The 11,907-nt window shown below is 38.5% G+C and overlaps 1 protein-coding gene across 1 annotated transcript; it reads left to right on the plus strand.

Annotated features, from left to right (window-relative positions):
- Positions 1-9,219: 9,219 nt before the first annotated feature.
- On the plus strand, positions 9,220-10,945 carry LOC112765393 (uncharacterized). Its single transcript, XM_025811296.3, has 3 exons — positions 9,220-9,508; positions 9,616-9,682; positions 10,310-10,945. The coding sequence occupies exons 1-3, from the start codon at positions 9,358-9,360 to the stop codon at positions 10,551-10,553; spliced, it is 462 nt and encodes a 153-aa protein (XP_025667081.1). The 5' UTR covers positions 9,220-9,357; the 3' UTR covers positions 10,554-10,945.
- The last annotated feature ends 962 nt before the right edge of the window (positions 10,946-11,907 follow it).

Genomic DNA, 11,907 nt, shown 5'->3' on the forward strand with positions numbered 1-11,907 from the left:
AATTCTAGAGTTTCAGAAGATGCTTTTATCATCACAGGAGCTAGTTGATTTCCATCAATTTGGCTGTTGTATGTAATGTCCTGCTGAAGCTTTGCTAGCCATGTCTAATCTTTTTAGACTGAAGCTTTAGATTAACATTGCATGATTCCTGGAATTCTTATTAAAAATTTTGAATTTCTTTATTTTCTTTTCCAACATAATTTTCGAAAAATCAAAAAATATTTCATAAAATCATAAAAAACCAAAACTTTTGTGTTTCTTGTTCGAGTCTAGTGTCAAATTTTAAGTTTGGTGTCAATTGCATTTTTCTTATTTTCGAAAATTTATGCATGGTGTTCTTTATTGATCTTCAAGTTGTTCTTGATGATTCTCTTTGTTTGATCTTTAAATTTTCTTGTTTGGTGTCTTTTCTTATTTTTCATATGCATTCTTGAATTATTAGTGTCTAAAGAATAAAAAATTTTAAGTTTGGTGTCTTGCATGTTTTCTTTTCTTAAAAATATTCAAAAATATGTTCTTGATGTTCATCATGATCTTCAAAGTGTTCTTGGTGTTCATCTTGACATTCAAAGTGTTCTTGCATGTATTATTAGTTTTGATCTTAATTTCTTGTGTTTTGCATCATTTTTATGTTTTTCTCTCTCCTCATAAAAATTCAAAAATAAAAAATATATCTTTCCCTTATTCTTCTCATAAATTTCAAAAATTTGAATTGATTTAGTCATAAAATTTTAAAATTTATTTGTTTCTTATTAGTCAAGTCAAAATTTTCAATTTAAAAATCCTATCTTTTCAAAACTTTTTCAAAAATCAAATCTTTTTCAATTTCCTTCTTAATGTTTTCGAAAATTTTAAAATTTGATTTTCAAAATCTTTTTCTTATTTTTATTTCATATTTTCGAAATTAATGCTAACATTTAATATTTTGATTAAAAAATTTTCAAGTTGTTGTTTGCCTATTAAAAAATGATCAATCTTTAAATTCTAAAATGATATCTTTTTGTTTCTTATTAGTTAAGTAATCAACTTTAATTTCAAAAATCAAATCTTTTTATTTTCCTTTTCAAATCTTTTTCAAAATAAATTTCAATCATAAATTTCATATGAACAGGAGCAAGGATAAGAACATTCTTGTTGAAGCTGATCTGGAACCTGAAAGGACTCTAAAGAGGAAACTAAGAGAAGCTAAAGCACAACACTCTGGAGAGGACCTGACAGAATTTTTCGAAAAAGAAGAAGAGATGGCCGAACCCAATAAAAATAGTGGAGATGCAAGGAAGATGCTTGGTGACTTTATTGCACCCTCTTCTGACTTCTATGGAAGGAGTATTGATGTGTGAACTTTTGTTGATATAGAATTTCTCAATTGAATTCTCGTTGTAAGTATAGTTCTCGACCAACAAAGAGTCCTCACATACAAAAATTTAGGTTGTCACATGTACAAACCCCAATTAAGAATTAATCGGAGTATTTGGACTCCGGGTCGTCTCCCTAGGATACAATGAAGTGCTCAATTATTGGCTATAAAGGGGTAAGAGGGGTTTTTGGTTCATAAGAGGGCAAGAAAAGTAAATTAAGCAAATAAGTAAAGAAGACAAGATTAACAACTATTGGCTAAGACTTAGGTAATTGAGATCACCATCCTTGTCAAGAAACCAATTATTGATAATCATGAGAGGCCAACCTATTAAGTCTACTTCCCAAAAGCTTTAAGTACGTAGTATCTACTCCTAAGCTTGATGTACGTCAAATAGGTTTGATCACATCAACCCTTAAGTCCCAACCTACCTACTAATTAACTTAGTAGTGGGTTAGCGTCAATGGGTGTCAAATTGATCACCAAGGGTTCTCAAATCACCAAATCCATTATACCCAATAACTCAAGTTTACCCAATTCCCTTAGTTTAGACCAAGAGTCAACAAAACTACTCAAAAACTAAAGAGAACATTTCATCAAACACATAGAGTGCAGTAAAAGTAAACATCATAAATTGTAAGAATAATAAAATCTACCAACTACAAATTGCAAGGAAAGGTAAATTCACAACTCAATTCATCAATAAAAAGATACATCAATATCAAATTGCATTAAATGTAAACCAAATCCAACATGAGTTCATCATCACAAAGAGAGAAAAATGAGAAATTAACATGACAAATAAGAGAATCAATACGTAGAAATGAGAAATTATAAAAGAAACAAGATAAGATCAAGTAATTAAACATGGATCTAAGATAATCTAACCTAATTCTAGAGAGAAGAGGGAGCTTCTCTCTCTGGAAAACTAACTAAAGGCTCATGTTGGCTAAATTAATTGCTCCCCCTTTGCTTGGACTTTAATTCTGCATGAAATACACTCAGAAACAAGTTGGAATTGGGTCTGGACAGCTCAGAAATCGCCCCCAGCGTTTTGCCTTTAAGTGGGCCACGTGAGAGTATCGGCGCGTGCGCATCATGTGCGCGTGTGCATCGATTGGTAAATTCTTCATCCACGCGGACGCAGCATGTACACGTGCGTATCTCTATGTACGCGTGCGCATCGTGTACGCGTGCACATCATGTGGGCGCCTTGTACGCGTGCGCGTCCATTGGTGCATTCCCAATCTTTGTTTCTTCATGCATTCTCCACTTTGCATGCTTTCCTCCTCATTTCTTCCATCCAATACTTGCCTTATGAACCTGAAATCACTTCAACAAACACATCAAGGCATCGAATGGAATTAAAGTGAATCAAAATCACCAATTTAAGGGCCTAAAAAGCATGATTTTACACTTAAGCACAATTCAAGGGAGAATTACAAAACCATGCTATTTCATTGAATAAATGTGGAAAAAGGTGGTAAAATCCCCTAAAATAAGCACAAGATAAATCACAAAATCAAATTTATCAAATCTTATAAATCCCAAAATGATCTAAAACATAAAGTACAAAATAACTAAAGTAGCAGAAAATAGAAATAGATGTCTGAAAGTTCACCATATGAATGTAAACACCGGTCACGAACGGTGACCTCCCCATACTTTAGAATCAAGCATCGTCCTCAATGCTACCGCAGAAGCTCAGGATGGGGGTGAACAATTGCGCCGGGCTGTGGCTCAGGCTTAGGCTGTAGGACTGGCTCAGGCTGTGGCTGTGGATTGTCCTGCTGAACCTCAGGAGGGTGCTGAACCTCAGTGGTGACCTGTGTCTCTAGAGGTTCATCCTGATAAGTCGGCACCTCGTCATGCTCCTCACCATGCTCCTCCTCCTGATCCTGTTCGTCGGAGGTGGGGGAGTCTGGAAGTGGAGGTAGCTCGATGCCCTGTTATATGAACACCTGATCGATGCGATCGAGACGTCGCATGACACGACGCTGGAGGCGCTCCATGAAGCGAAGTAGGTGCTACACCAACAGGTAAGTCGGCTCAGGTGCTGGTGGTGATGGTAAGGATGCTACGACTGCTGGAGTAGAGGGAGGTCATACTGCTGCTGCTGATGATGAGGGCTGAGCTGCCTTCACCACTGCTCTGGCTCGGGAGCGGCGTTTGGGTGGGGGCTTCTCGTGTATCCACCCACCCCATGGAATGGTAACCTCCTTCTCGTCATCATCTGGGGGTGGTGGTGTCACATCATCATCCGCCCATGGAACATCAGCCATCTCGATCATGCTGGTAACTAGTGTAGGAAAGGGCAGTAGGCCACGGATATGCGCGCACCACATACTCTGCCTGATCAGCCGGGGGAAGTTTACCTCCTTCCCCTCTGTCACACACCCAATCAGAACTAGCATATCCATTGGAATCTCTGAGAGGTGAGTAGTGGGGAAGACATAATGGGCAAAGATATACTGCCAAGTCCTAGCCTCCCTCGACAGATAGGTGAAACATATCCCGTTGGGCTTCTTATTCCTAGAATCCATCACCCAGGGGGCGTCAGCTGTGGCAATCACGCGCTTAAGCGACTCATAGTCAAATGTCATGCAGTGGATAGCTACCTCTGCCTGCTTATAGATGCAGGTGTCATCAGGACGATGGTGGCAAAGCAGTGCATCCCCAATAGCAGCCTCAGTGATCATAATCTCTCTATCCCGCAGCTGAACTGATTCAAGAGTGGCTCAGAAGAAGTTGCAATAAAATTCTCTCACCCATGAAGTGTTTACCCTCCCCAAATCTCTATCAACAAAGTCCAATCCTAACTCCAGAATACGGGTGATAATGGCACACCTTACATCATTGGGAATGAGTAGTTTCTTCTCAATGTTTAGATTCTTCTTCTGGAAGTCAGAGAAATGAAGCTCATAATAGAGGTTTGGGAATTTGATTGGGTCAGTGGCTGGCAGCAGCTAATTTTTCTTGTCCTCTTCATTCATGGGATTCTTAGCATAGTTTGCATAAGGTGAAGGGGTAGAGGTTTTAGAGCACTTTCTCTTTTTGGAAGTAGTGGCTATAGCCTTTCCTTTGTCTGACATCCTGAAAAACAGAGATGATACAATATAAGCAGATAGCCAAGCAGATATAAAGCACTCAAAGTGAAGCATATTCATGATGTGAATAAAGAAGAGGGATTTCTTGGAATGCAAGCAATAGAATTCAGAATTCAAATCAGACTTCAAACCAAGATTTCAAACCACATTTGCACATTACTTGTTCATCAGGCCTAAGAAACACCATATCTAAAGGAATGATCAGAAGAGTTAAGTTGAAAACCAAAAGAAAAATTAGTTGGTTAAATAGATTAAAGTTAGAAATCAGTTTAAAAATCAGTGATATGGTGGTTACCGGCTCAATTCAAAAGGGAATGTACAAAGTAGGAATGTAAGCACATTCACAATCATGAAATACATCAAGTCATTGATGATGAAATATAATATTGCTAGAAAGCAATTAATGAGAAAACAAGTCATCAGTCAATGCAAAGATCACTAGAGTCATATGAATTTGTGTCGTTAAAGTCAATGCAATCATTAAAGAATGAATCAATCAAGAAGCATTCAACACCAAATTCAATGATGCATAAAAGTTACAAGTTGAGAAAAGAGTGGAAAACCTTATGGTCTATGTGGCTTAATGCAAATTATGTATGAATAAAGTGAATCAAATCAGCCACTTAGATAAAAAGAAAAACTTTCAACTTGTGTGTTTATGCAAAAGAGGCATGAAATCTTAAAAGTGTTACAAGTGATGGCCAATCTGAAAATTCATTCAAACAATTCAATGCCTACAAGAAAATCACCATGAATAACAAGCAAAAAATATAATAAGCATGACCAAAACATGTAAACATGCTCTTGAGGAGTTTCCAAAACCAATTAGGCAACAAAAGTCTTTTGACGAAGAAATAATCAAATAGAAGTTTGTTACACCCATCAAAATAATGTCATTTCATGAAACATGGTTAGAAAAAATGCGGCAGCATTTCAGCAGCAAATTGGCCATTTTCCAAATTCAAACAGTCAAATCAATTTCATATGAATTCATTAAGAATCAAAAGCACAAAATTATGTATGAGTTCATATGAATGGAACAATTAAGCCAATAATTCAGCAGCAGACATCAGAAAACAAATGAAGCCAAACTAACATGCAACGAACAGGCAGCAGCATCAACAATTCGAATGAGCACAGAGCAATTCAGTGAAACAGAGCAATTTCACACAGCAGTAACAATTCAAACAAGCCTAAGTCCACTACTCAAGCCAAATTCGCTAACCACCTAATTACACTAAACTAACTAAACTAATCTAACTAAAGTAAATTAACAAAAATTCACTAACTAACTAGAGTAAAGAAATGGAATAGAACAGGGGAGAATGGTGTGGACCTGGAATGCAGAGGCAGGGAGTGAGAGAAATTGGGAAAGGAAAAGGGGCAAAGCAGCGAGGTGGAGCTGCTTTCCCAGAGCGGTGGCGGTGCAGCGGGGCTCATGGCGATGAGTGGTGGCTGGTCGCAGAGGCGCTGTGAGAGAGAGCAGAGAGGAGGGGATCGAGTGATAGAGAGAGGGAGAGCGAGGAAGAAGGGTGGCGTGAAGGAAACGGTGGCGACGATGGTCGCGGGACGATCGCCGGAGGGTCGCCGGTTATGGAGAGGATGGTGGTGGTTATAGGTGAAAAGGAGAGGGAGAGACGTTAGAGCAGGGGAGAAGAGGGACTGCACGAATGCGCTAGGGCTTCGCGTCCCCGGGGTAAGTAAAAATTTGAATCCACGCGTGTGCGCACCATGCGCAGCCGCATGGGTGAGAGAATAGGGAAGTGGCGCGGAGGCGCCATATACGCTCGCGCGTAGATGGGAAAATTGGGAATCGGCGCGGACGCGTACGGTATGCGTCAGCGTAGGAGTGCTGGGTCAGAGGCACAAAAGAGGCACAGAGTTGGCACAACTCTCGGGTCCTTTGGCCTGGGTGATGCTAAAACGCATCGAGACGCGCGTGCATTGTGCGCGTTTGCGTGGATGGTTTGAACTTATAGAATGGGCGCGGAGGCGCCATGTGTGCCAACGCATGGGTGAAGAAGCGCGAAGGGACGCGGACGCGTACAGCGTGCGTCCACGTGGGTTGAGGCACAGAGTTGGCCCAAAAGTGGCACAACTCTCTGGTCCTTGGCTCAGAAAGCTAAAATGCGCAGCCCACGCGCGCGCGCATTATGCGCTTGCACGTGGCTTGGCTTTTTTTTTTCATGAGCATCGAAAAGAGCTCAATCTCCTAACCTTCTCTAAGACTAAAAAACTAGCCAAGGTGTAAATTTAAACACATTTTGAAAAATTGGGGATTTTTCAAACAATTTGAGGAAACTTGCAATCCAAGCAAAAACTCAAATTCAAAGAAGCATCCCTAATTAAAGCATAGATTGTATAAACACCTTAGCAAACAAAGCAAAATGTACTAAGAAGTTAAGAATTTATATGCAATGGAACTCAATTCATTCATTCATTATATCTACAAGAGAATGGAAAGAGTTTACCATGGTGGGGTGTCTCCCACCAAGCACTTTTGGTTTAAGTCCTTAAGTTGGACATTTGGGAGGCTTCTTGTCAAGGTGGCTTATGCTTGTATCCATCCTTGAACCTCCAAAAGTGCGTGTCCTTCAATCGGTTGTCAGAAGTTCCAACCATCTTCACCAAGTTTTGGTGAGGTTCTTTCCAAGATGTTAGCTCCCGAAATTGACTTCTGTAGTGTGATCCGGGGTCCCATATCTTGTCCTCGCACCCATCTTCTATTTGATCATCTTGATTCCGTCCGGGTGACAAGAGAGATGAATTCTCATGAAAGCACCAAATTATCCTCCTAGACCCATTTAATTGAGCATTACACCAATCCATGCTCTTCAATTTCGAGCTTTCAACTATAATAAGAGTTTAGATTTAGAACGCCAACCACTAAACATCCTCCTCCTTCGCTTAATTGCACAAAATGCCCTAAGTTGGCCATCCGTTTCAAGCAAACCATACTCAAGTGGGATAATAAAGCTGAGAGTTAGAAGTTTTACCCACTCAAGCGAGTGATTGGATGACGAACTAGGTGTAGGAGTTCCCAAAGATCTTGATAAAGCATGCTCTACTCCCGTCCATCCTCTTCTTGAGGCTTCCACCACTTGGCAAGGTTTTTCAAGTTTCTCCTCTTGCCAAGCTTCCTCAAGTTCACATGCTTCTTCACCAATTTCTTCTATCTCTTCCCCATCACTCTCATCATAGATAGGAGGTCTATTGAAGTCTACCACATCATCAAGTCTAAGAATTCTGGGGAAGGACTCTTCAAACTCGAAAGGATCACTACAAGAAAAATACCCATTCAGCCACACTTTTTTTAAGCTACATTTGAAAAGCGTAGCCTATTCATAGAATAGGCTACGCTTTTCTCTATGTTGCCTTTTTATAAGAGAAAATGATTCACAAATGCGGCATCATTTAAAAAGCGTAGCCTTAGGTATTATAGAAATTACTTATAAAGCGTAGCCTTATGTTGATATCTATAAATACAATTTTCATACCAAAGGAAACGCTTTTAAAGAGTAGCATATTTGTTATGTTTTGGGTAGGCTTTAAAAGCAGTGCCTAATGTAAAAATGCCAAATACACATGTATAGGACACTTAGTGAATTTTTTTTGTTTCTTTTTATTTCTTTTCATCATCGAAGCCCTGCACTTTATCTTCGTCATTCTTTCTTTCCTACCAGAGCACCAAATAATAAAACCCTAGCCGCTTCTTCAATCTCCCCGTCATTGTGCCCTCCTTCATTGTGCGCCACTGTCACCGTCTCACCCGTCTACTCATTGTTCTTAGTCGTGCTCTGCCGCCGTTCATCCATCTCGCAGCTCTTCCTTGTAACGTTGTGAAAACCCTAGCCTCCACCGCGCCGCCATCAATCTCACCGTCGCCGCTCGTCGCGCTCAAGATCGCCACTAGGTTCGTCGTTCTCGAGGTCCCTCGATCCCTCGTTCGCCAATGTTTGCTTTCCTGTCTTGTTTTGCAGTTCTTCGGCGTCGTCCTTCGTCGTGTTTGTCGCCAGCTCGCCGTCTTCGAAGGTCCATGCTCTGTTCATGGCTCACTGTAATAGTGTAATGACATTGTTCAGTTTTTTGCTCTGTTCCTAAGGGTTATTGATCTTTGAATTATTCTTGAATGATTTATGTTTTCAATTTTTCATTCATTGATTAATTGATTGTTGATTAGCTCTTACTGCTGTTTGTGATTATTAATTGTAAATATGCTACTGTGCTGCTGTTCTTTGTGCTTTTGTGACTTAATTGTGATTATATTGTGCTGTTTGTGATTATTTCATCCTATATTATTGTTAGATATCCAAATCAGTTAGATATATCTATGTTAATGAGTTACAAAATATAAATCTGATTAACTTGTTTCTAAATTATTATTAACAAGTATAGACTTTTCTGACCTGTCCTTCTCTTGTGGTTTTTCTGCTGATATATAATTCAGATTCAGATTTTATCTCAGTTGAAGTAGTAACCAAACAAGAAATTATCCTTATTATCCATATTCTATTTAGTTGCAGGTAGTTCCTTCATTCTTGTTAATGCTTTATTTTCCCCTTTCTGCAATCAAGAAGTGCTCTCATTAAGCGATTCGTGTGTAGGTTCGGATATATATCAGGAGACTCTTGCCAAGGCACTTGCAAAGCATTTTGGTCCATGGCTACTAATTGTGGATTCCCTTTCATTACCTGGTGTACGTTTTCTCAGATATTCTTTTGCTACTTCTTATTATCTGTTTGTATTGTTGAGATGATTTCTTCCTAAATTGCTGTTAATATAAACAGAATAATAATAGTTTTTGTTATGTGATTGATATTTCAGGGAACTCCATCAAAGGAAGTTGATTCTGCTAAAGAAAGTTCAAAGCCTGAACGACCATCTGTGTTGGCCATGAGAAGTACACATGCTGCTTCTTTAAAACATAGTAAAGCAGCTTCTAGTGTTGATGCTGAAATTGTGGGTGGATCCACAATAAGTTCTCAGGCTATGCTGAAGCAGGAGGTTTCTACTGCTTCATCAAAAGGCACTACTATTAAAACAGGTGTGCTGTTTTGTTGTTAAAAATTGAGCAACTATCTCCAAATTTACTTCCTATTGTACATATTGCATAGCACCTAAAGGTTAACATGAGGCTTAAATAATTTGCAGGTGATCGAGTAAAATTTGTTGGTAACTTCCCTTCTGCTGTCTCATCAATACAAAATCATCCTTCAAGGTACTTTGTCTGATGGAAGAATTATTCTGAATACAATTCAGTCAATCTGCATTTGATCTGAACTTGTGGAGAATAGAGATCTTTTTTATCGTTTTTGTTGAGGAGGCTATAACCATTGAAAATCATTCAAAAGAAGATTAAAGGAAGAATATTGAATTTCTGATTGACAGCAATTTGTTTTAAGTGGCATGAGTGTACTTTTCTCTTTTATGAATATTATTGCTTCTGAATTTGAAATCACTTTGAAGTGGTATCTCTCAGTTCAATTGCAGCTTTGATATATATGCAGACTTTTATTGTGATCTTTGTGAATATTCCTACCTGCTGATATATATGCAGACTTTTATTCTATTTCTTCTGAACTTCCATCTTTGGTTAATAAGGCTAATTTCTTGTTATTAACTTATATTTTTCTGGGCTTGATCAGAACTGTACCTTTAGTTTATGGCTTGTTCATTATTTCAGATACGGCACTTATTTAATTGATCTGCATTGATTTATTTAATTACTTTATAGAGATAACCAATGTGCATTGACACTTTTGCTTTAGTTTTTCTACCTTATTCCTAATTTTTCTATATGCATATCTTCCCACCAGACTTCAATTGATGCTGCAAACTATGACAGGGTGATGTTACTGGGTGGAAGAGCGCCAGAGTATCTTGCTCATGATCCTCTTGTGGCACTGGTGATCAAGCTTTTCAGTTCTGGAAAAGCACTTGCTTCTATTTGCCTCGGACAGTTGATTCTGGCGGCTGCAGGTGTAGCTAAAGATCACAAGTTTACCGCTTTTCCTCCTGTTAAACCAGCACTGGTTGCCTCTGGTGCTCATTGGGTTGAACCAGACACTAGCAACAGTGGTGGATGGTAATCTCATTACTGTCGCCACTTATGAAGGGCACTCTGAATTTATTCAGCACTTTGTAAAGGCACTAGCAGGCAACATAAGTGGCTCCAACAAAAAAATCCTCTTTCTTTGTGGGGTATGTTCAAATGATTTTCAGGCACACACAACTGATAGGAACTTAGTACTCAGGGCACTAAAGTCTTTGTTTATTCTCTTTTCTTTTATTTATTTTAATTTTAGACTTAATTTGTAATCCTCTTTATATTCATTGATACATGGAAATTAGTAGTTTAGACTTTAGACATGTTTCATTTTTTTCTCTATTGTTGAATGATTGTTCAATTGGATAGTTGGATCTATTGTTTTATGTACTAATATACTATATCATTATAATGCTTGTGAATCTTTAGAATGTATTTACTATGCTCTGCTAGAATATTTTTTAATTTAGTATAATTGTGTATTTATTTTTATTTTATAAGATTTAACTCATTTAATTAAAAATACAGAATTATATATGTAATCATATTATTAAATATTATATTGTACAAAAAATTATTAGAATATTATATATATATATATAGAAAATTTAAAAAAAAAAACAATGAGGGATCTAAAGCTACACTTATAAAAAGTAGCCATGGTATACAATGTGGCTACGCTTTACAGGTGATGCAATAGCGTTGAAAAGCGTAGCCTATTCTGGCAAAAATGGAAGCTGAAAAGCGTAGCCTTTGGTCTTGGACAGCATCACTTAAAAAGCGTACCTTATTCCCAAACGCCAAAAGCGTAGCCCTTGGTGCAGAAAAGCGTACCCTTTGAGAATAGACAACGGCCGAATAGGAATCACCATAAAAAGCGTAGCCGTAGCCCAGAAAGCGTAGCCGTAGCCTAAGGCATCATTTTTTTTTTACTTTTGGCTACACTTTTTAAGTGTACCTGAATGGGTATTTTTCTTGTAGTGGATCATATGTTGATGCGGAATCATCATAGATAGGAGGGCTTGTTACTTGGAACACTTCTTCCAGTTCTTTACTCACAATAGGTCTTGGAGGTTGCATATCATCCTCAACCTTGCATTTTAGTCCACCGGGAGAAGGTTCAACAAGGTCGTCAAGGGGATTGATCAATGTGGGCAAAAAATCACTAGTGATGGAATCCACTTCCTAATTAATTTCCTTCAACTCTCCGTTTACTTCTGCAACTTTACTCTCCTCTTTGATATCTCTTCCATACTCCTTGGAAGAGGGCTCTTCAACTCGAGATTCCTTGATATACTCAACATATCCTAAACATCCACCCACCACTTTCTTTTGTTCGCTAATCTCTACCTTCTCCTCTTGTTGCACTTCTTGCTTCAACTCTTCTTCCTCACCAT

This window comes from Arachis hypogaea, chromosome 17 (genome assembly GCF_003086295.3).
Source record: "Arachis hypogaea cultivar Tifrunner chromosome 17, arahy.Tifrunner.gnm2.J5K5, whole genome shotgun sequence".
Lineage (NCBI taxonomy): Eukaryota > Viridiplantae > Streptophyta > Magnoliopsida > Fabales > Fabaceae > Arachis > Arachis hypogaea.

Excerpts from the sequence above, each read along its gene's own strand:
- LOC112765393 (XM_025811296.3), top strand. The coding sequence starts at position 9,358 with ATGAGAAGTACACATGCTGCTTCTTTAAAACATAGTAAAGCAGCTTCT. Across the intron at positions 9,509-9,615 it reads AGGCACTACTATTAAAACAG|GTGATCGAGTAAAATTTGTT; the intron begins GTGTGCTGTTTT and ends AATAATTTGCAG. Across the intron at positions 9,683-10,309 it reads ATACAAAATCATCCTTCAAG|GGTGATGTTACTGGGTGGAA; the intron begins GTACTTTGTCTG and ends AAACTATGACAG.